At 43.2% G+C, this 26,028-nt stretch overlaps 1 protein-coding gene across 2 annotated transcripts in view; it reads right to left on the reverse strand.

The window, feature by feature from the left end:
- Positions 1-563: 563 nt before the first annotated feature.
- The window catches only part of LOC106606490 (heat shock 70 kDa protein 12A), a 43,043-nt gene continuing 17,578 nt past the window's right edge, over positions 564-26,028 (reverse strand). The window contains exons 2-12 of one of the 2 annotated variants that reach the window (XM_014202722.3): positions 25,386-25,462; positions 25,032-25,162; positions 21,178-21,364; positions 18,059-18,163; positions 17,763-17,879; positions 13,491-13,662; positions 8,985-9,071; positions 8,255-8,359; positions 7,547-7,805; positions 5,918-6,021; positions 564-4,650 (exon numbers count right to left, since the gene is read on the reverse strand). In XM_014202722.3, the coding sequence (XP_014058197.1) occupies positions 4,019-4,650; positions 5,918-6,021; positions 7,547-7,805; positions 8,255-8,359; positions 8,985-9,071; positions 13,491-13,662; positions 17,763-17,879; positions 18,059-18,163; positions 21,178-21,364; positions 25,032-25,162; positions 25,386-25,462 (1,976 nt within the window). In that variant the 3' untranslated portion in view covers positions 564-4,018. The remainder of the gene's footprint in view (positions 4,651-5,917; positions 6,022-7,546; positions 7,806-8,254; positions 8,360-8,984; positions 9,072-13,490; positions 13,663-17,762; positions 17,880-18,058; positions 18,164-21,177; positions 21,365-25,031; positions 25,163-25,385; positions 25,463-26,028) is intronic. The other variant, XM_014202731.3, reaches the window with a different exon arrangement.

Here is a 26,028-nt window from a genome sequence, read left to right on the forward strand (position 1 = left end):
TCATGCAGTTGCTTATCAACAGATAGTTTGTTGATACTATGACCATCTGTAGAGCATCTACAAGATGGAGTATCCATTGTATCCATTTTGGTCACACCAAATAAAGTGTGACCAGAATATCCACTGGAGAGCAGTGTTGCTTTTCTGATATTCTTATTCTCGGCTCCTACTCAGCCCGAGGGTACAGACCCAAATTGGTCACACCCATATACAAATCTGTGGCTGCTTTGGATATATCTCATCAAATTGTGCTAACACTGAATAGAACACATAGAAAAATATGAATTAGCTTGAATTGGGTTTCCAAACTTTGGATTTATTGCGGAATAGCTGTTGTTTCCAATATTAGTGATTAAACAGCAGTGAGTGTTTATAGCCACTGCACTGGCACCTTGCCGTCTTGGCCTAAATAAACATGCAAAGCATAAATAATTTCATTAAGAAGTGTGATATAGTCTGTTTTCTTCTTCCCCTGTTACTTTTATTGATGTGGGAAGTCTTTTTGATGATGCATGTGTAGCATGTCATGACACCAGCAACGAACAACGACAGGTAGTCAGATATTCTTTGAAATAGACATTTTATTGGATGACAGTTTGGCTGTGAATACTTGGCATTGAAATACAACTCATTTTAGTGAAAATGGTAAGAGCAGGAAACTTGTAACTCAACAGTAGAAAAATCACATGTGCGTAAACCCAAGGATAAACTGAAAAACGTATGATTTGTGAAACATTTAAGAGTGGCAATTTTGGTTGAATAGTGAAGAAATTTGTTCTACGGCAAGCATAGAATCATCAAGTAGCAGTGAACATTCATGTCCTGTAATATTGTAAGTTCTAGATAAAGAGTTAAGCACTTTCTGTCGTAGTATGCAGAAGCTAGCTAAACTGATGCTCCTTAACCGTCTCCACCCACCCATTCAATTACAGGTTAATAAATGACACTTCATAGAATTTGACATATTTACCCTCTTTAGGGTGCCAATTGTCATATTCTGCTGCGTTATAAACTCAATATGATGCGAACTTCAGCGAAACATGTCTTCATACTATTCGGACGTAGCTTTGAATATAAAGCCGCTACATACAGTATATTGTGCATTACATAATACTGGAGGCGGCACGAAATACATGGTGTTTATCAAAGTAGCAATACATTAAAGAAACAAATGCTGTCTTTTTCTTTCCTTCAACTCAATAGTCATCCATTGACCTCCATGAGGATGAGGAAAGGGTTGATAGATTAACCTGTTATTAGTTGTTTGGATGGAGACTGAGCAGATCTGCTGTGATAACAGTGTGTGAGATGATTGATTGGGACATGCCATGTACATGTAAAAACATTTCCTTCGCAGTTAATTATTCATTTGTCATTACATCTAGAGTTGAAAAGGCCACACTTTTCTCCACACATGGTGGTGTAACATTATCACCTCACCTAACCCTCAAACCTAAAAAAGTGTGGTTAGAAATGATGTTCTCTCATCATTCGTAAAGAGTTAATCATGCAAAACGTGCATTGCAGGAGAGTGCCAAAGGCAGCATCAGGGATCAAAGCTTGTGCACTTTTTCAAGTCAACGGAGACCAACTTAAATTCACAGAGTTTTTCTGTGAGAATCTACCTTACATTAGTTTTACATCCTCAGTGTAGGGTTCTCAGAGAGGAACACTGCTGGAAGACCATAAACATTATTTTAAGGTTATCATGCATCGTCTGCGCTATACCTTGTTACCAACCACTCAAATTGAGTGCATCTGCAAACAACAGCTATTGTAGGAAACAAAATCAATTCAAATCCAAACCCAGTTACTAGTGAGTAATACACTACCTCTGTCTTGAATCAAGACTAGGGACATGAATTGTGTCTATATGCTGAATAGTTTTGACATCTCATCTTATATTAGACATTCATTTGGGTAAATTAGTGTATGTTGGGCCATAAACTAGTTTTCTTCTCCAGTGTAAAGCTATTTATATGTTTAAATATGAAGTTGTTTTTATTGCGTTGTTTCCTTCCATCAATACTTGAGTTAGGGGATAATACTTTCAAAAGCAGCTTCCGGTAGCTGCAGCCTTGAAACTAATTTAAAATGGAAGCACAGCACAGAAATGTAAATGGTTGTTAAATTGTGGTAAGGAACAATACCTTGAAATTGTAAGGTTTTATTGCTCTTGTATTACATTTGTTGGAGAAGAAAGACAAAGATTTGGAACTGTAATTTTATAGTATTTGTAGGGTGGTTGAAGTATAGTTTCAGTTGGCCTTGTGTCTGTCAGTATGGTTTGCCAATTACTGTAGTTAGAAAGACCCCCAAAAATATTTGCTACTGATATTTTTAATACAGGTTTTTTCAAAAGCCAATTGGGACTAATGCCAATTGTCATTTTATTGTAAACATTTGAACTAAATACAAATTGACAGTTACAAAGCAAACAAATATTTGCCCAACCCAAAGAAACTCCATGATCCATAACAATAACCACTCATGTTAAGGACAAAGGTATTCAATCTCTTTCGATGCTCACTTTCACTCATTGTCGATGAATGCGGCATTCAAATTCTGCCTCGACTCACATGCTATGGATGGTGAGAATAATGGAAAAAGGTGTCTGTTCTAAAGCTGCTAAAATAATAACGCTAAAAATCTGTACAATATTTAAATACTGTATTTACAGAAATAAACATATTTTCAATTTCACCTTTCCTTTTCAACGGCCTACACAATCTCCTGAATTTCAGATATTCAAAAAAGGAAATTCAGTGTCTTTGTGTCCTCCGTCGTCTCATAAGCATAACAAATGAAGGCAACCACAAAGCACATTGCAATGGCTATATTCAAATCAGTTTGCCGGTTCAGCTAGCAGCATTGTCAACTCTGCCACTTTTCACATTCTCGGATTTATATTTTGTTGTGGATCAGCGCAACATGTTAAACAGTGAGGTGGATTTTTACGTTGTTTGTAAGAAATGATAGAACGTCTTGACAATCAAGCCTGACGTCTAAACAGTTAGTTGTTAGTCTCTCTATATTCCTAACACATAGATTTACATAGATTGCAGTGCTGAATAAGCCACATTTAGAAGCCAACCGTTGCCTTAAACAGATATTGTTGACAGGATAGGAGACCGTCTGCTTACATTTGACCAAAAATGAACTGAGTTTCCATGACTTCAAATGTATTTTAAAAGCTAATGCACCAAGTTTGTTTTCATAAGGTAATATAACTCCTTTCTATGGCATCTCATGCCTGACCACAGGAGACGGTAGAGACAAATACAGATTTGAAAGCTATCCTGTGAAGTTTAACTGATCAAGTGGAGTGTTTTTGTTGGAGAACCACTGCCTTCCCTCATCTCAGGTGCTCTCCAACCCCGACTCAATAAAACTCTGGTCTGATGAGTAGGATAAGCATCTGAATGATAGTTTCTAACTGTTGTTCAAGGAAACCCCAGGAGTTTGGTTTTAAATGCCTAATGGTCATAGCAGTTATGAGAATTTGGTCCCATGAGCGAGGGTTGGAGAGGACATAGGTTTGTGGAGCATTGTGTCATAGCATAGTGTTGTAGCTGTAAGAGCTGCAAGATAGGAGTACTACAGTATCCACCTACCATGACCTAACACAGCTACAGCACACAGCTACAGATAACACACAATGGACCTGAAACAAGGCTGTACTTATCAATAGCAATATATGCCTATAGTACAAAGCTGTGTTGCATCTCTGTACATACTCCAATCTAAATATCTCTAGAGCAGAGCACATCAATATAGCCTGCACTTAAGACTAGATACACACACAGATGGTACACAGGGATAAAACCTGAGTGCTAGTTTGTTTCTGACCAAGGAGTCAGCTAAAGCAGAAACAAACTAGCACTCATGCTAATCTGAACAGGCCCAAAGATCAATATACTGCTACATTCTAGCCACTGTCCCCTGGCTCATTGTGTGTGTGCTGCTGGAGGTTACACTTCCTATGACCCTTTGACCTTATTTCTCCATTTCACCCTATTTACTGACTGAGGAAGTCGATGCTAGCCTTGACGGTACGCGAAGTGGCTACGTCCACCGCCATGGCCCGGATCTCCGTGTCCCCAAACTGCATGAGCGTCTGGATCTCACGGCGCACGACGGTGCTCTCCGTACCGGTCACATCCAGCCGCAGCGTGCCGCACTTCCTCACACCCGGCTCGCTGATGAAGCCCACGCGTTCCTTCTCCGAGCAGTAGATGTGGATGACGATGACCTGCTGGCTGGGCTTGGCGGGCGTGTAGCTGCGTTTCACCGTCTCGCCCAGGGCCACGGACTGATCGCAAGTGATGAAGGTGTCGAAGACATCGGTGCACCAGCGCGTGCCGTCCTTCACCAGCATCTTGTCGGGCGGGTGCTTGCCCTCCACATAGCGGTTAAGGACGCCCACACCATAGGTGAGGGGCGAGCGGCGTACCTTGATGACGCTGGGGTCCAGGCCGAAGAGAACGGCCCCCTTGAGGATGGTGAGGCCCACGTCGTGGGGGATGATGATGCGGCTGCGTCCTTGCAGCATGTTCTGCACCGCCTGCTGCAGCAGGGGCGACTCAGCGAAACCGCCCACTAGGAACAGGAACTTGATGTCAGACACCTCCGGCTTCTCAAAGAGATCGGCTGAGAGGGAAAGAGTTGTTATTCAACTAGAGTTCTACTCTATAGTATGTGAAGCATTAATACAATTTCAGTTTTCTGCAGGCAATAGCATATGGCTATGTGTTATGCCAGAGGACAACATTTTCTGAAATATTTATCTCAAACTACCCTCCCTGTTTGAGCCCCAAAGTTATCAGACAGTTCATCAGACTCCAAACAGACCATGCTAAAGTAATGTGACCCACTTCTTACTCTCTGTCAAAAAACACTGCATGCATAATTGAAGTAGGTTGGTTTATTTTGGGTGGGAGTACTGGGAAGACTGCTCACTGTACAGTGAGAGGAAGCCTTGGGATGCAGTGTGCACTCCCCAGATATCTCTTCTGGGATCTCAACTCCTTAAGAGAATGGGATGGGAATGCTTTCAATTCAGCCTGGGTGGAGTGCCAACCTGGACTCAGTGGTAGACAGGGACACTCCAATTAGTATGATATGTTATGTTTCATATGGTATGTATTAATTTGTGAATGTCCATCATCCATTTTGTATAATATGTTACGAATTACAATTCGTATATGTTATGAATTACAAATTGTATGATATTATGAATTGGAATTTGTACAATATATTATGAATTGCAATTTGTATGATATGTTACAAATTTGAAAAATATATTAGATGTTACAAACTCAAATTTGTTGTGGCTAACGTTAGCTAGTCTAGGGGTTAAGGTTAGGAGTTTGGTTAAAGGGTTAAGGTTAGGGGAAGGGTTAGCTAACATGCTAAGTAGTTGCAAAGTTGCTAATTAGCTAAAGTTGTCCGTGATGAGATTCAAAAACGCAACCTTAGGGTTGCTAGATGTTCGCATTACACGTCAACCCATCTACCCCGACCAACCACCCTACTTCCATTTTTTCCCTTAAGTAAAATTATTTTATATGTAACCATACCAAATGTAACATATCATACTAATTTACTATGTTACGTCTAGTCTGAGACCAGGCTGGGCGTGCTCACATACAGTATGGTGATGCATACAATCCAATCTTGTTTGATGCTTTATTCATCTTGGTCAGTTGAGATATGTCACTTTGTCAAGACAGCAGCAGGGCCAACAGCTGAACATTATATAGGATGCAGTATTGCTACACCTAAGGTTTGGCTTCCTAATATAGAATGACAACAGGCAATATCTTTCAGATACTACCAGTATACTGTATATGTGTGTCCGTACTAAGAAGTCCCTTCAGGAAAATTGTTTTTTTTATTAGTAATAGTGGCTACTTACTGAGGTGCTGAATGATGTGGTCTATGGTGGGCTTGAAGAGGGCGTTCATGGCATCAGGGTTCATTCTCAGCATGCCCTGGGAGGACCACTTCACAAAGTCCACACTGCAGAGAGAAGAGAGGACAGATAAGCATGCCATTATTGACGCTGCTCTGATTACCAGTCGATTGGTAGGCTACCGTATAAGCACTGACACAATACACTCCGAACCAGACTTCCTCCTTCGTCAGTAGATGGCCTATAATGACTTTAGGACATTTAAAAAAAAAAGATTTACAGTCTGAATGAAATCCTTGTATCTTTCACAAATGTTTACCCATTGTGCTTCTTGGTAAATGATCTGTATGGAGATTTAACACAGTGAGCTCTCTGTGGAATACATGTACTGTATGTCTGTAGGAGAACAATAGATAAGTAGTGTCTGCCTCCATGCAATAGCTCTCATGGGACCACTGTTTTTCTACATGTACTGTATACTCATCCTCCTCAGTGTTTGTATTGTAACAGATCTTATAGGAGTGTATAGAATCCATCTGGTATCTTTCGAGAATTCTCCTAGATGTGAGTGTGTGCTTGCCAGTGACCTCTCTCTTTCACAGAAAGGCTTTTGTGGCACAGCGAGATAGTCATAACTGTAAATCATTTAGGATATGAGTCAGAGGACCCGCAGGACCTCTGGAGGCTCAGGTTTCTGGCGTCTGAATGTCGTTAAGGGTCCCATGAGTTTAATACAGGATGAAAATCTATAGTAATGTAAGACAGTACTTTTAACAGCCAGACTACAGGATAGAATCAAAGTGAGACAAGGTTTATTTCAAGTTATTCAGTCATCTTTAGTGAATTCAAGTGCACATACTGATCCAAACATTTATTAGTGTAACACTACTACTGCACTTACTACTGTGTATAAGCAGGAAGAAAGCATTTTAGACTTATCTAAGGTAATTTGAACTGAATGAACCAGAGTGGGAATACTTAGTCAGCTAATGACACTAGTCTACTATATTGTACAATAGACGCGTCTCTTAATGAGCTGACTGTAAGGTGGTGGAGGGGGAAAGGTGGTGAATTCTGAATTCGCTGGTTGGCTTACTGGGCAGTTTCAGACTGTATAATGGATAATCATTGCCAGTGCCTGGACAACTGATAGATGGATAGAAGTAATCCTCATTGAATAGATTTTGTATTGCACTATTTTCTATGCATTTTACTGTATCGTATTGCATTGTGTGTTTTGGTATTATGTCCTATGTTTTTAAGCACATGCACCCAAATGAATATCCACTGATAATAAAATGCATCTAATCTAATTTATCACACAGTATCACAAACAAATGGATAGTAATGGTCATATGTAGCAAGTTGGTCATTTAACGTTTGGGTAATGGAATTGAGATCTGTTGCAGAGGAGACGTGTGTGTGTGTGTATTTCCCTGGATACATACACCAAGTAAAGGTATATTACATCCGACAGCTAGCACATGCTTATTCAGACACATGCTTGGGTAATCGGGTAATCACTCAATAGGGAGTTGAGGTGAGCTCTAGACTTTCAGTGTATTCTGTATCCTATACCGATCCTCTAACCCTCCTCTGCAATCATACACACACTCACACACGCACACTCACTTGCTCTTGCGCAGGGCGTGCTCCACGCTGTGACCTCTGAACTTCTTGTAGTAGTCGATGAAGGAGAAGGGCAGGTTGATATTCAGGGGGTTGGTCCTGTCCGGGGCCGCTGCCCGTTTCCGGGACTCAAACGCGATCATCAGATCCACCCAGGCAGCCGGCCGCTTGATCTTAAACTGGTCGATGAAGTCGGGCCCGAAGATCTTACACAGGAGCTTCTCAAACTCATAGTCAATACCAATGGAGCCATAAGGACCGCCTGAGGAAGTGAAAATGAGTGTCGGTCAATAAGAGCTCAAATGACACCGAGTCCACAGAACAGAGGGGATGCATGGACCCTTTTGAGACTAGGAGTCCATGTGTAGCTCATGGGGATGTGTGAAATTTACTCCTCAGCCTGAAGTTTCCCCACTTGTGCCAGCGAGCAGCCAGCTTTCCGTGTGGTGCACACTGGTAAGACACTCCAGGAGGGTGGTCACGTGCTAGCAAGGCAGAGGTCCCAAGTTTGTGCCAGGAATGGGATGAATTAGGAGGAAGTGGTACTTGCTAAGCAAGCAGTGTGGCATCCTTTACACATGCAGCCACCCCAGAATGTGTTAGAACAGCCAGAAGAATGTGTTTATTTTGAATCGAGGATACTGCCTAGATCCATCTCTGTGTAACATGTATTCAGTGAAAGCTGCTATCTGAGCATTGAGCACTCTTTACCTGAGGCCTTATAGAGCTCCTTGAGATGTCCCTCAGGGAGCCGTATCTGATGGACCGTGAGGTCAACCGTTCCGCCACCACAGTCAACCACTACATAGCGGTCACCTGGGGACACGGAGAGAGAGAAACGTCATTGGAGGCAAAGGAGCAGAAGACTATAGCGGTAGCCAATAGCGCCTCTGAAGCATGACTTCTGACAATTTCCTCTAAAAGCGGCTTCTGTTTTTGGGACACACTCAGCGGATGTTCAACATGAGTAGTCATGATGCCGTCGCGTCCTAAAACCCCAAGTGTGTATTAGAGAACAAGATACAGTGTATCGGATAGAGGATAAGCCAATTGCTATACTGGATTTCAGTCTTTTTATACAGTAGATAACCTACTATCACCATGCCCACACTGTCACAGTGGTCAGTAATCACCATGTGATCATGTAATCAACCATACGATCACTGACATGTCAACATGCAGCCAAACCTACAGGAAGCATTTGATTAGTAGAGAAATGTAATCGATTAGACTGTAAAAGCATGAGGTTATGAGCAAAAACTAGAAAGATAGTAAGTAGGGTACATCCTCCCACTCAATAAACATAAGGTTGTTGTTTTTCAGGGCACCGAATAACAAACACGATGCATGATCAGTAGCATAAGAAACAGCAGGAGCAATTACTGTATAGAGGGAGGAGGGAGAGAGAAACATAAGCGTAAAAGAGAGAAAGAGACTCTACCTTCTTCCAGCTCCGACCAAAGCTCCCCTATGACATTTTCCACCAAAAAGGTGCGGCTCTGCCGTTTGCTCCGGACATGCTCCTTGGCTGGTTATTGACAGAGAGAGAATGACCGAGCGTGAGAAGGGTGGAAGCGCTTTGGTGAAGCTGTGTGGGTCATACAATGTAAGTCAAGCGACAGGATGATAGGGCTATATGATGTCTAGGATGGATGTGTGAAAACAGCAGAACTGTCCATATAGCCTAACTGCAGGTACCCATCCCAGAAGCTGTGTTGACTTGCAGGAATTAGAAAATCCATTGTGAGACTATTTGGATCTAGAGTTTCATTTTCCGTTTTTTATATTCAAACTGTATTTTATTAACATATACAGTTGAAGTCGGAAGTTTACACACACCTTAGCCAAATACGTTTAAACTCAGTTTTTCACAATTTCTGACATTTAATCCTAGTAAAAATTCCCTGTCTTAGGTTAGTTAGGATCACCACTTTATTTTAAGAATGTGAAATTCCAGAATAACAGTAGAGAGAATAATTTATTTCAGCTTTGATTTCTTTCATCACATTCCCAGTGGGCCAGAAGTTTACATCCACTCAATTAGTATTTGGTAGCATTGCCTTTAAATTGTTTAACTTGGGTCAAATGTTTTGGGTAGCCTTCCACAAGCTTCCCACAATAAGTTTATTGAATTTTGGCCCATTACTCCTGACAGAGCTGGTGTTTCTGAGTCAGGTTTGTAGGCCTACTTGCTCGCACACACTTTTTCAGTTCTGCCCACACATTTTCTATAGGATTGAGGTCAGGGCTTTGAGATGGCCACTCCAATACCTTGACTTTGTTGTCCTTAAGCCATTTTGCCACAACTTTGGAAGTATGCTTGGGGTTATTGTCCATTTGGAAGACCCATTTGCAACCAAGCTTTAACTTCCTGACTGATGTCTTGAGATGTTGCTTCAATATATCCACATAATTTTCCTTCCTCATGATGCCATCTATTTTGTAAAGTGCTTGGGGTCATTGTCCAGCTGCAAACCGCAGTCTGGCTTTTTTATGGCGGTTTTGGAGCAGTGGCTTCTTCCTTGCTGAGCGGCCTTTCAGGTTATGTCAATATAGGACTCGTTTTACTGTGGATATAGATACTTTTGTACCCGTTTCCTCCAGCATCTTCACAAGGTCCTTTTCTGTTGTTCTGGGATTGATTTGCACTTTTCGCACCAAAGTATGTTCATCTCTAGGAGACAGAACATGTCTCCTTCCTGAGCAGTATGACGGCTGCGTGGTCCCATGGTGTTTATACTTGTGTACTACTGTTTGTACAGATGAATGTGGTACCTTCAGGCATTTGGAAATTGCTCCCAAGGATGAACCAGACTTGTGGAGGTCTGCAATTTTTTTCTGAGGTCTTGGCTGATTTCTTTTGAGTTTCCGATGATGTCAAGCAAAGAGGCACTGAGTTTGAAGGTAGGCCTTGAAATACATCCACAGGTACACCTCCAATTAACTCAAATTATGTCAATTAGCCTATCAGAAGCTTCTGAAGACATGATGGAATTTTCCAAGCTGTTTAAAGGCACAGTAAACTTAGTGTATGTAAACTTCTGACCCACTGGAATTGTGATATAGTGACTTTTAATTGAAATGATCTGTCTGTAAACAATTGTTAGGAAAATTACTTGTGTCATGCACAAAGTAGATGTCCTAACCGACTTGCCAAAACTATAGTTGGTTAACAAGAAACGTGTGGAGTGGTTGAAAAACGAGTTTTAATGACTCCAACCTAAGTGTACTTAAACTTCCGACTTCAACTGTATGCTGATGAAATGTTCTTCCTATGGGGAAAAAAATGTATTAGCTGCAAAGGGACGAGAGAACGCTGGCCAAGGAAAGGACATTCTACTCTAAATGTTCAGAACTGGAGAATGCACTTATGATCAGCACTTACAGGCTAATGGTGACATTAATTACATATGGACCTTGTAATCACTGGTTGAAAACAGGACAGCAGTGGCAGTAGCATGAACACATCGACCAAGATGTCAGAAGGACATGTTCTCCAATAGAGCGGAAACAATATGAAGGGAAATGAGGACTTTCCTACTCCCATTAGTCCTCAGGAGGGTGTGAGAGTGGGGTCTATCTATGTCACCATTAACTCTTCCGTCATCGTGTCAAAACACAATGAAGAAATCACTTTCCGGGAATGCTGTGAGAACATTATGAGTTAGCTATGGTGAAAGCTGCTCGAACAGAGGAGCGGTCATTATGGGAAAGTTAATGTAAGGAGGAAACAGCAGCAGCTGGACAGAGAGTACACTTTCCCTTCCCGTAGGCTTCCTTCCAACATAAAAACACCTCAGTAGGAAAAGAGTTATAACATCCTGTTGGAAACACCATCATTAGGGAGGGGATATTGACTTGTGCCCCTTTCTTTTGGTCCAACCTCTCTCTGATCTCTGCATTGCTACTGAAGGTAATGCACAAACAAACTGACCATCTATCAAAGGGTTAATTTCAAACCAACTACATTTCCCATAATTATTATGGAAAGACAGATGATAGAGTAGAAGATAATTCCGTTGGATGGTGCTACATTGTCGTCGCCGGTTCTAAAATCCAGTATATAGACTTGGGATACTATGAGCACCATTTTGGAAAACAAACTCAGCATTTTACAAGAATGTAAAGATATACGAGAAATACAGTACCAGTCAAATGTTTGGACACACCTACTCATTCAAGGGTTTTTCTTTATTTTTACTATTTTCTACATTGTAAAATAATAGTGAAGACATCAAAACTATGAAATAACACATATGGAATCATGTAGTAACCAAAAACGTGTTAAACAAATCAAAATATATTTTAGATTTGAGATTCTTCAAAGTAGCCCCCCTTTGTCTTGATTACAGCTTTGCACACTCTTGGCATTTTTTGGTTACTACATGATTCTATATGTGTTATTTCATAGTTTTGATGTCTTCACTATTATTCTACAATGTAGAAAATAGTATAAATAAAGAAAAACCCTTGAATGAGTAGGTGAATCCAAACTTTTGACTGGTACTGTATAAACTCTGCAAGTCTTACAGTATGTGCTCATAATCATAGCTTTAGCCCCGGACCTAAGCCGACCAGACACAGCTTAAAGCAGGTCATTAGAGAGTCTTTAAAAGAAAAACATCTGTTCCAAAGAGCCACCAATAGACTTCCGCTCTATAATAGCATGATGTTAGCATTGTAAACCATGATGGAGGCAATGAACATTAAATCAAATCAATTATCTTCATCCAAGAACCTTAAGGTAACAAGTGTCTAGTTACAGAGCAAATTCTGTTTTCATATTGTTGCAGTGAGTAATAAGCATCAACAATACTAACGTATACAGTACAGTACATCATCTCTCATCTCAGTTCTTATTAAAGACAGTATACCATATCTACTGTAGTCCTAAAGGGTTTCCTCTACTGTATGTGTGGGTGAACCAGATTGAATTCCAACTAAAGCTACAGTACTGCTATATAACCATAACATAGCCTTCAGCTTCTGTACAGAAGTTCAACCTCCTTTATACGTATAAGGTAAGCTGTTGAACTAAAATAAATGCATTCAAGCAAGTGATTGCTAGTGTGAGTGTGGTTTAGTCCTATCCCTAGTCAACAGCATAGCGAGATAGGACTGAAGGGCACTAAGCTTCTAAATCTCTTGTTTAGATGATCTATGGAGAACCACAACTTTTTCCCGAAACAAAAGATCGATGAGTGAGAGAGAGGAAAGGCTTGAGGGAGTTTATGGTCATTTGCTATTGCTGATTCACGTGGGTGTCAAATATGAGATTGGATTTCATTGGATAATACGGACCAGTTCTAAGGTGGCATTATTTAGTATTTGAATGACCTTTTATACATTCAGATATCAGTACATTTTCCGTGCTACATCCTGAATACGAATAGTTGTTGGCTCATTTTCCCATAGTATTCAAGGGCTCGTGCACGTTTTAGGAAACAGAAACAAAAGCAAATAGACATGGAGAATGTGATGATTTGTATTTATCCATGCATTTTTTTGTATCTGAATATGAAAATAAAAGTTATGTTAGGGTTGAGGATATTGTCCCATGCACATTATCCGTTGAGAGGAATTGTATGTTTAAGATTCTTTTTTTCTATTAGCAGCATTTTACATAAACGTACAATATCACTGCAGTAACCTGTGACCTGACTTGAGTGGGAAGACGGTTTTCCCCGGCCACCACTACCTCTCCATCGTGAATACAGTTATCCAGAATGAAGTCTACAGACACAGATTTGACTCTTTTTGGAATGATAAACATGCTTGTCGACCAATAACCAATCTATAGACCAAGATTAGTTTCAGAGGCACATACTATATGAAATCGTTACATGGGGGATGCAAAATGTTACCACGGTACATTATTGTGACGTTCAATGTGATGCTCATATTCTAATTGGCCTGTGGGGTGACGGGGGGGGGGGGTGGGAATTACCCTGGGTCATCCCTGCCCCCACATTCTCAGTCGGGCTGAAACCGTTCTGGTTGGTCTTGGTGCCAATGTCAATCATCTGGTGGAGGCGGAGCTTGCGGCAGTAGATGGAGGCTGCCTCGGGCTCAAGGGCGATGATCAGCTGCTCTGGGATGTCACGTGGAACCAGACCAGCCTAGAGGACGGCAGAGCACAAACAGGAAATACTGGACAACAGCTTTTTCCTTAACAGGTCTCAGAAAGATGACCTCAATAAAACCAGCAATGTGAATAACTGTCCTAGTAAGTTACTATAAACATCCCCTCATTGGTAAATATTCAGTGTATGTTAAGGATTCAAGATACCTCAAAATAGAAAGTAAGACAATATGGCTGTCAGCACCAAACTTTTTACTGAATTATTTTAGGAACATCAAAGTTACAATGTCTACATCAGTAATAAAACACTATACCATATACAGCTGAAATGGAACAATTTAACACAATCATCATTAATCTAAAACATAATCCTGTTCCATGTGAGGAGGGAGGGGTGGCTTTTGGAAAAGTATTGGGCTCATGGGCAGGCCACAGATATGAATAGGAAAATACTCCAGGGATAAATCATGCAATCCTAGCATAAAAGGAATTCCCAAAAGCTATTACATTTCTCGAAACATCCACACGCAACCACTGCTTTTGCAGCATTCGAACAACGGCTTAAGTTGAAGGCCAATCAATCAACATGCTGTTCTGGCTGGTTTGTGTTTCTGTCCACAATATACACAGAAAAAGACAGGCAAAGTATAAAAGCTGAACATTGCATCACATCCCTGTGCGTTGTGAGATTCTGCATGTTGCGATGAAGGGGTCGAGGAGGGTGAGGAGGAAAGGAGGAGAGGGAGACGTGGGTAAGGTAGGGGTGTTTCGTTTCCCCCAGTACCAGTAATAAATTATCCAGCCAGAGGATGCTGAGTCACTGCAGATACGCAGCCACTCACCCTCCCCCAAACCAAACATCCTCCCCCTCTTACTGTGCCTCAACCTCCACTGCAGATATCAGGTGATCAAGCTGTCTAAAGAGCTTCTCTCCTCTTCGTCTCTCCTCCTCTCATATCTCTCCTATCCTGTCTCCTATTGCTCTCTCCCCGCTCTCCTCCTCCTCCTCTCTCTCCAGCCCATCCTCTTTGTTCACTGCAGAGGGGAGAGTGGTGTCTCTATCCGGCGGCTGCAGCCGCAGACAGACTGCCACACCCATGTGACACTCTCTCACACATACTAATGTACTGTACCTCCACCCCTCCCTCCTCACACACCCACTCCTCCACCTCACACACCCACCTCACCCTCCTCACACACCCACTCCTCCACCTCACCCTCCTCACACACCCACTCCTCCACCTCACACACCCACTCCTCCACCCCTCCCTCCTCACACACCCACTCCTCCACCTCCTCACACACCCACTCCTCCACCTCACCCTCCTCACACACCCACCTCACCCTCCTCACACACCCACTCCTCCACCCCTGCCTCCTCACACACCCACTCTTCCACCTCTCCCTCCTCACACACCCGCACCTCCCTCCTCACACACCCACCCCTCCCTCCTCACACACCCACCCCTCCCTCCTCACACACCCACCCCTCCCTCCTCACACACCCACCCCTCCCTCCTCACACACCCACTCTTCCACCTCTCCCTCCTCACACACCCACCTCTCCCTCCTCACACACCTACTATTCCACCTCTCCCTCCTCACACACCCACTCTTCCACCTCTCCCTCCTCACACACCCACTCTTCCACCTCTCCCTCCTCACACACCCACCTCTCCCTCCTCACACACCCACTCTTCCACCTCTCCCTCCTCACACACCCACCCCTCCCTCCTCATACACCCACTCCTCCACCCCTCCCTCCTCACACACCCACCCCTCCCTCCTCACACACCCACTCCTCCACCCCTCCCTCCTCACACACCCACCCCTCCCTCCTCACACACCCACTCCTCCACCCCTCCCTCCTCACACACCCACCCCTCCCTCCTCACACACCCACTCTTCCACCCCTCCCTCCTCACACACCCACTCTTCCACCTCTCCCTCCTCACACACCCACCTCTCCCTCCTCACACACCCACTATTCCACCTCTCCCTCCTCACACACCCACTCTTCCACCTCCTCCTCCTCACACACCCACTCTTCCACCTCCTCCTCCTCACACACCCACTCTTCCACCACTCCCTCCTCACACACCCACCTCTCCCTCCTCACACACCCACTCTTCCACCTCTCCCTCCTCACACACCCACTCTTCCACCTCTCCCTCCTCACACACCCACCCCTCCCTCCTCATACACCCACCCACCCCTCCCTCCTCACACACCCACCCCTCCCTCCTCACACACCCACTCCTCCACCCCTCCCTCCTCACACACCCACCCCTCCCTCCTCACACACCCACCCCTCCCTCCTCACACACCCACTCTTCCACCCCTCCCTCCTCACACACCCACTCTTCCACCTCTCCCTCCTCACACACCCACCTCTCCCACCTCACACACCCACCTCTCCCTCCTCACACACCCACTCTTCCACCTCTCCCTCCTCACACACCCACTCTTCCACCTCTCCCTCCTCACACACCCATTCTTCCACCTCTCCCTCCTCACACACCCACCTCTCCCTCCTCACACACCCACTCTTTCACCTCTCCCTCCTCACACACCCACTCTTCCACCTCTCCCTCCTCACACACCCACTCTTCCACCTCTCCCTCCTCACACACCCACTCTTCCACCTCTCCCTCCTCACACACCCATTCTTCCACCTCTCCCTCCTCACACACCCACCTCTCCCTCCTCACACACCCACTCTTTCACCTCTCCCTCCTCACACACCCACTCTTCCACCTCTCCCTCCTCACACACCCACTCTTCCACCTCTCCCTCCTCACACACCCACTCTTCCACCTCTCCCACCTCACACACCCACTCTTCCACCTCTCCCACCTCACACACCCACTCTTCCACCTCTCCCTCCTCACACACCCACTCTTCCACCTCTCCCTCCTCACACACCCACTCTTCCACCTCTCCCTCCTCACACACCCACTCTTCCACCTCTCCCTCCTCACACACCCACTCTTCCACCTCTCCCTCCTCACACACCCACTCTTCCACCTCTCCCTCCTCACACACCCACTCTTCCACCTCTCCCTCCTCACACACCCACTCTTCCACCTCTCCCTCCTCACACACCCACTCTTCCACCTCTCCCTCCTCACACACCCACTCCTCCACCCCTCCCTCCCCAAACACCCCTCCCTCCCCACACACCCCTCCCTCCCCACACACCCCCTCCTCTAGCCCTCTCCCCTGAAATTCCTCTACACAGAGTACCACACCGTACTACCATGTGCCCATCGCACAGCTCTCTGCAGTTCCCTCCCACCACTGTTCTCCTCTGGGGGAAAACAAACAACCCTGCCTGTCTTACTATGCTGTAAGCTGGCATGTGTGTATTGTGGAATATCATACATTGGAGTTACAGTACACTGTCTTGTAGGGATCTGTCGAACCAAGGTGTTTGTCTTATTTATTTTCCTTTCCCTCACAGCGTATTGAGAATTATCACAATATCCCCTTCATTCTCTTCCTCTGTTCTCATCCTCAGTATGCACCCCCTCCCTGCTATCCCTTGTCTCACTGTCCTATCCTCAAATTCTCTCTCTTGGGACGACTCGTAGTGATGAAATGATCCCTCTCCCTGGTGGCTCCCTCCAGCTGCCCTCCCGCTCCTCTCTGTCCTCTCCTCTACTGCAGTCGTGGTGGATCAGTCTTTCTCGCTCTACCCTCACACAGGAGAGAGACCAAGAGAAAGAGGGGGAGGAGAGTAGTCGTCACTGTCTGGCACTGCAGCTCCAGAGCAGCAACCAACCTCTCTCCTATAGGTAATAAATCACAGCAGCAGCCAGGGTGGTAAAGTTAATCATGCACCGTCATCACTTTCTCTCCCAAGTACCTGCAGTGCCTCTGCCAAACGAGAGCTAACGGCGAGACTGTACCGATGCATCATTTACTCTGAGGGAGATAGATGGTTTGAGCGGCAAAAGCTTGTCATTTGAGCTGTTGAAAGCAGACTACAGCAGACAGACAGTCGTTTGAAACGAGGAATATTTGACATTCAACCTTACAATGTGCGTGTATATGCATGCATGAGCGCATGTGCCTCCCTGTGTGACTGCATGCGTGTGCACATGGATGTGGGTTCATTGACAGGGGCCCACCCACCTTGTAGGCTGCCTCCCTCATGAACTGCTTGGCTGGCATTTTCCAGATGGCTGGCACCGTGATGACCCATCTGATGTCTGCGTTGTCAAACTCTGCACCCGCCTGGTCACTCAACTCCTGCACGGGATCACATCAAGCACGGCATCTATGTTCCCTGACCCACCATAACATCAGCACTATCGCTGAGCATTAAATGCTACTTTTAATTAATAATACATGTATTCAATATATGAAACAAATGTATTTTTTGTTGTTGCATGTAATATATCATGCAGTAGAATCTGGTAATACTTTACCTTTAGTGCTTGCTCCTTGAAGAACGCCAGAGCATATGCAAAAATATCAATAGCTTTTACTCTCTTCCCATTGGCTGCATGGAGTTCTGTGTCGATGGAAAGATTCTGATTGGGGGAAAGAAGGGACGACAGAGAAAACTAAAGTTCCACTTAATCGTAATCTTTTCATTTAAACACCCTACAGACATCTACTGATAAATACTAAGATAGACCCAGTCAACATACTCAGCCTCATCCAAATCGTGTCCACTTTACCTCTATGGTGAAATATGTTCAATAACAGTAGCCTGAGCCAACAGTTACTGGCGGTGTTACCTCTTACTTGGCACAGAACACAGAACTTCAAGAGCTTGCTGCAATGTCAGCTCAGGGCAGCCAAGCTGCTAGCCCAATAATGGACTAGAGGAGCCTAACCTTACTCCTGACAGTCCAAGGACCTTACATGTTCTGTTAGAGGTGAATTGGCCCTGGAAGCCAAAACAGCCAAATAAACGTGAATCGATTCTCAATTACGGTACGGTTCTGGAAACATAAATCCCTTTGCTTTCATATCACGTCAAAATAATTTCACAAATGCAAAACATACACTTACTGTACAACAGTGGCGGTCAGTGCTGTTTATGAGGGAGGACAATTTTTTTTCATGAGCATGGACTTTCCATTACAGCATGTTGGATGACCCTCATTCATATTCCATTTACCCAGCTCAATGTAACATCGATAGGTTTAGGCTACTACATGATACTCAAATTGTCCCTATACCCATCATGAGGTGGCTACAACCAAGCCTATGAATGAAAGTTTACAACATAGGTGCACACAAGTTGAGAGAAATATTTGAGATGACAGACAGTGACACATGGACAGACAGTGACACATTCACCACCTTGCACACTCTTGCCTACATCATCTTATCTAGGGTGTAAATGAATACACCCCTGATCCCGCATAAACACAGTTCACTTTCATAGCAGCCACGTCGTATTCCTTCTATCCTCTACGCACTCTCCTCCGCTCACCTTTTTTCTTCATTGTGGACTTCAATGAACAACACATCAGCTGTATGTGACCAGGCAAAAAAACCTTTCCAAGCCAAACCATGTCATAACCACTACACACAGCCTACATCGTTGTCCCCATATTAGCTAAAGTAACGTCCTAGTCAACGTAACGTTAGCTAATAGTACTAATGCATTAGTAATCCCGCTACAATCATGCAGTAACGTTACAGTATATAGTCATTAAGCAGTTACACCGGCAGTCCCCAGTGGCAATAAATGAATAAAACCAAAAGCTTAACTTGAGTTCCAGTGTTGTGTTGGATAGTCATAGCCAGCTAGCTAACATAGCATCCCTCTGTTTGAGCCGGGTGTTTGAGTAACTAAACTAGCCAGCTGCATTTGCTAGCTAAGTACTGTTGACTAACCCCTGACGCTGTACGTTAAATTGTGACGTGCCATGACGTAACGTACAGCACGCATAATGCAACTCATTCAGTATCGTACAGCCTCTCTCCACCAGGTGTAGCGCTTCTCTCGCAGATTAAAAACAAGAAAGGGACAGGGACAGGGTAAGGGGGTGATACCTAGTCAATTGTACAACTGAATGCATACATTTTTTGCGTCATTACTGCAAGCCAACATGGCTCTCAAAAGCCGCGACAGCCGCTGTTTACTTCTGAAGATGACTAACACCGCCCTAAAAACCCATTTCAAATTCGACACAAACCTTCAAATAGGTATGTAATGAAACATTATATAAACTCTTTATAGTGTTTTATTTACATTTTAAAGGTGATAAGTTGGACAGATCAGTGAAAAAAGCTGTTTCCCAACACGGCTTATCTCCCCCTTTCCCTATCACGCAGTAGGTTTCGCTTCCCCACCCGTCATTTTTAAAAAGACCAGATGGAGCTCATTGCCTTCTTCAGTCATGCAAAGGTGGGCATCATGAAGGTCTCGTCATTGATTTTGCTGGAAAGGGGAGAAATTGTGCTTTACAATTGTATTCATATTACAGTTGACGTGGAAGTATTACGTTTTTTGTGCGCAAAAATAATTGTACGTTACTGCGTGATGTACAAAAGTGCGTAAGCTAACTATAAGTGAAACTGAAACTCTCCTTCATTTTTGAAGAAATTAATTTGTTGAAAACTGTTCAACTATTGTCTTTCTCTCTCTTTGAGTCAACTACTCACCACATTTTATGCACTGCAGTGCTAGCTAGCTTATGCTTTCAGTACTAGATGCATTCTCTGATCCTTTGGTTGTGTGGACATGTCAGTTCATGCTGCAAGAGCTCTGATAGGTTGGAGGACGTCCTCTGGAAGTTGTCATAATTACTGTGTAAGTCTATGGAAGGGGTTGAGAACCAAGAGCCTCCTAGGTTTTGTATTGAAGTCAATGTACCAAGAGGAGGACGGAAGCTATCTGTCCTCCGGCTACACCATAGTGATACCCTACAGAGTGCTGTTGAGGCTACTGTAGACCTTCATTGAAAAACAGTGTGTTTTAATCAATTATTTGGTGACGTGAATATATTTAGTATAGTTTAATCTAAAACTTTTTCCAATGTTTTACAATTTTTATTTTTATGAAATGTACTGAGGGATGGTCCTCCACTTCCTCCTCTGAGGAACTGCTGTACTCTGTTTTTACCGGCTTTAACACAGTTGCAACTGACAGTATTTTTCAGTCTTGCGTTCACACACAGGTGTTAGGAGATGCAGAAAGCTAATTAGCACAGGTAGTCGACTCTATCTTCCGTCTGTTTTCCATAAACACTAACATGGAGATTCGGCCGTGTGGGAACACTAACACTAACCCTGTGTTTCAATTTAACGTTTTATGTCTTTTTTATTATTTCTCGCTGATATGAAAGATAAGGTCCTTATGCTTCCAAAACTGTACCGCAAGCGGCGCGTGTTAATGTACAGACCGAGCATCAGGGCTCTTAACAACACTCCCCCATATAGAAGACGCCTTCGTCCAATGACTCTTATGTGTAATGTAATGGAACTGAAAGTCTTGATCAAGGGCTACCAAGCTGCCAGACCTGCACAAGGGCAGACACAGAGTAATAAGGGAAGTGTGTGTTTGCGCGAGTGTGTGTGTCTTTACCGCAGTTGTATGGAGTTTCATTTTGAACTTCTCCAGGTAGAGCCAGTGCTTGGACTCGGTAGGGTCCAGGTCGTGGTAGAAGTCACGTGCTGCATAGCCAAAACTATGGAACTTCCTGTCCGGGGTCAGAAGGATGGTGGTAGGCGTCTTCTGATTGGACACCCCGGGGTCGCCGCCCTCCCAGCGTCTGGGAATGAACACAAAACATTTAAACCAATGAGAAACTTGGTTAAGTCAATGTAGTTCAGTTGAAGTTTTACTCTAATTTCAATGTTTACAATGCAGGTTCAAATGAGATGACAACATTACTGGTTGTTACTTTTTTTCAAATCCAATGTATTTTCCACATTTATTCCACGTTACAATACGTTGACAGATTACGTTGAAGCAACATTGATTCAACCAGTGTGTGCCCAGTGGAATCTATCTTTCATCTGTTGAAACAACTGGTTGAAAACTACGTAGGCCTACTTGCAAATGATACTGGTAAATTATTAAGGGCCCAGACAGTTCCCTGCAGTGCATTTTCTCCATTTGTGTCAAAGTGCTCAATATGGCTCAATAAGGTGGAATGCATAGGAACATTCATGTATCCTGTCAACATTCCAACCTGAACTAAAATGTCTGCAGACTAAAGACACGTCCAAGGTCAATCACACAAATTCAAGTAGTGTGTCCTCACCAGTCCCTCGTTGTCAGTCTAATGGCTTTCTGAACCTGGCCTACACGCTAATTGAGCTATACTAGTTCTGGGCAAATCAAGACTAACTATAATTAGTTTGCTTCCCTTGGAGATGAGTGTATGTTTGCTAAGTGCCCTGATGAGATTATGGGTCTGTCTCACTGGGGGAGAAGCCTACTGTGACGGACTCAATTGGAACATTTTGGGGGAAACCACTGGATGCTCACTGCTAATCTAAATTATGATGGAGATTATCTTGGGCTCTTTTGCGCACAATCCAAGTTTATCATTGATAGTTCAGATGTTCTTCATCATCATCCTCATCATTATGATCATTGCCATCGTCATGACCATATTCATCATCATGCTAGATGGTATGTCCACAGCCATATGGGAATCGTGTTCCTCTTTGAAAAGACAGAGAATTCTGCTCCACTCCAAATCACATCAGTGTTTAATGATCATGCTCTATGAAGCTCTAATCTATGCTTGGTTACTAATTTAAAATGGTATTTGATACAATCCAATAATCCAGACATGAAGCCTTTTTATTCAATACTCATTCTGTCACATGATTCAACATTGCAACAACAACATAGCCTCAATGTGACTGCATCTGCGTATTAGTCATTGTAACAGAAATTAAAACATGGTTGTGATTTAAACTATCACTGAATGCAAATCATTTCACAGTATAGTTAAACTGATCTACATGTAGGAACATGACAGGTGAAGAATAGCCTTCTGTATAACATAACCTTAGATAGTCTGGCCTGGAATATGCCTTACTGCATTAACAGCTCACTGAATAATGCATTAAGGAGTGAGAGTCTTTAAATTATGCATTTATTTTCACTGTGTGTACAGTATGTAAGACTGGGATTTAGAGCAGTGGGAGGCCAGACCTCTGATAATCACAATCTAAAAGCCTTAGCACACGTACAGTACATATTACTAAATAAAGGATGGCTTACTGCAAAACTTAGCAGGAGCAGAAATTCTATCTAAAAAAATTAACACACCAAAAAATATTGTCAGTTGAAAGAGTAATAAGAGTGTTGGGAAGTTCTTGAGGAACTTCAGGAGCTGGCAGCCATTTTGGAATAGCTGTTTTTGTCTCAGGCTGGTTTTCTATTGGTTTGAGTGTTTAGCTGTGCAATTGGATCAGTGGTGTAAAGTACTTAAGTCGTTTTCGGGATATCTTTACTTTTTCTATTTTTCACAACTTTTACTTCACGACATCCCTAAAGAAAATAATGTACTTTTTACAGCATACATTTTCCCTGACACCCAAAAGTACTCGTTAAATTTTGAATGCCAATTCACACACGTATCAAGAGAACACCCCTGGTCATCCTACAGCCTCTGATCTGGCGGACTCACTAATCAAACATGCTTCATTTGTAAATTACTTCTGAGTGTTGGAGTGTGCCACTGGCTATCCGTAAATTAAAATAACAAGAAATTGGTGCCGTCTGGTTTGCTTAATATAAGGAATTAGAAATTATATATATATTTTTAAATGTTTTAATTTAAGTATATTTTAGCAATTAAATTTACTTTGATACTTAAGTATATTCAAAACCAAATACTTTAGACTTTTATTCAAGTAGTATTTTACTAGGTGACTTTCACTTGAGCCCATTTTCTATTAAGGTATCTTTACTTTTACTCAAGTATGACAATTGGGTACTTTTTCCACCACTGAATTGGATTCCTGTTCCATTGTGAGGGCCAGCGACAGTGAGGACAGGGGATGAATACTAATGTCTATGTCATAGAGACGCAAATAGCTGATGCTCACTATCAATACACCAATGCATTCCTCCTCTATTCAAAGAGGAGTTCTACCCTGAAATCTCCATCATGTGAAAATGTAAATGTTACAGCACCCCAAAATAGTTCATTTAATGTATGGGCAAACTTTACAGATCCAGTCTTAGGGCTTATCCAGTGAAGCCATTGTTTATGTAAGGATTTGGAGAAGATGGTTCAATCCATCCTAAATAATCTTAGAGCTCTGGGTGTTTTCACTGCAAGGTCTAGTAGTACTAGTAAAAATATATTGCTCAACTGTTATCTGATGTCTGGAGTAAATGACAGAAGAGGGTTCCGCAATAGATGCTTCTCTCAGTCTGGGTCTCTGTGCGTCTTTGCGTTTCATCACCCTAGGGATGTTACATTAACGATACTCCATTTTATCTAGTGTAGGGGCTTGTGATACTGTTCTTCCTAGTAGTCTAACCAACAAAAGTTTTTAAACTGCTACAGATGCTAGAAAGTGTTACCTGTTGTCTGTTAATATTTTGGAAGTGGGAAAGTGCTGATTTTGATCGAGAGTCATGCATAAAACTGTAACAAGTTGTATATAGAGTTCCCAGACATGCTTTCTCTATGGAAAACTCATTCGAACTATTGGTGATTGCCAGTTAAGTCAACAAGTTTAACTATGAATTAAAAAATGATTAAAATCAACAAAAACCTGCAACCACAATGGCCTTTTACAGATAAGATTGGCCAACCCTGCTCTAAGATATGCCATGAACTCAAAGTTCCAATAGAGCCCCTTAAAACTAGCGCATGAAACCATATAAACACCTGTCGGTTTGGTGAGGGACTGCAATGCACTGTATGGAGGTTGGCCCTGGTGCCTGGCACACACAGGGGAGAGAGTTAACCTGTGTGTTTTATGGGTCAGAGGATCTCAGGACTGTAGTCCAGCTGGTTCCTCAGCTCAGTGAACCAGCTCCTCCTCCCAGCGCTAACATGACCATTACACTGACTGGGACCACGATGACCGCCAATGAGGCATATAAGTGGTGAGAGAGGGAGCAAACACTGTTTCATTTGACTTCTAAAGACAGTCATTGGGAATCCAGTTAGAGGCCTCTGTGCCCTATACATCTCCATTTGATGACAATGAATTTGAGGAGCAATACTTTGATGAATACGTTTAACCTGGCTATCAGCAACCCTTCTGGTATGATTACGCCTAGACAAGTGCTAAGACCAGAAAGTAGAACTCTCTCCTGCATCACCTGCCAGATAATATTTAATAAGACTGCTACGGAAAAGAACAGCCTGACCTGAGTGCACCTCCCTATGACTCCTTCAATCTCTCTCTCTCTCCTCCTGCTACCAGGGACTGCATTGCAGCGTTGGCTTGGCTCACCTCATGGTGTGAATGCATTCTGGCTCCTTAGTGAAGGCGTAAGCATAGCCGCTGGAAGTGGTGCCAAAGTCGATAGCAACCACCACGATGAACGAAGGTCCCGTGTGGGCATTCGAGTCCGTGTCATTTTGCTGAGGTGGAGAGGACAGAAAATCAGAGTGAACAAATGGAGAACGTTTAAGGAGAGGTGTGATTTATTCTGGATGGAAAAGCAGATGAATTAAAAAGACTGTGTGGTGAATCTCTCATACCAAACTCGCCTACCAATCTCTCATACCAAAGTAATGGAGTTTGACTTCATTCGGCTCTTATGGATCCATCTCCACGCAGAATATTCCATGGAATGTTTCTTACCTGAATGTGGGAGGGTGACAGTGGGGTGATGCCAGGGTCACCCATGCTCTTTGCTGGAGAGGGAGTTGCCATTGCATCTGAAGAGACAGAGAGAAGTAGATACAACGAGTGGTAAAAACAAACAACAGATACAGTGCCTTGCAAAAGTATTCATCCCACTTGGTGTTTTTCCTATTTTGTGGCATTACAACCTGTAATTTAAATGGATTTTTATTTGGATTTCATGTAATGGACATACACAAAATAGTCCAAATTGGTGAAGTGAAATGAAAAAAATAACTTGTTTAAAAATTTAAAATAAATGTAAACGAAAAAGTGGTAAGTGCATATGTATTCACCCCCTTTACTATGAAGCCCCTAAATAAGATCTGGTGCAACCAATTACATTCAGAAGTCACATAATTAGTTAAATAAAGTCCACCTGTGTGTAATCTAAGTGTCACATGATCTGTCACATGATCTCAGTATATATACACACCTGTTCTGAAAGGCCCCAGAATCTGCAAAAAGGCATGTGGGAGACTCCCCAAACATATGGAAGAAAGTACTCTGGTCAGATGAGACAAACATTGAGCTTTATGGCCATCAAGGAAAATTCTATGTCTGGCGCAAACCCAACACCTCTCATCACCCAGAGAACAAC

Source organism: Salmo salar, chromosome 01, assembly GCF_965601325.2.
Source record: "Salmo salar chromosome 01, fSalSal1, whole genome shotgun sequence".
NCBI classification, from domain to species: Eukaryota; Metazoa; Chordata; class Actinopteri; order Salmoniformes; family Salmonidae; genus Salmo; species Salmo salar.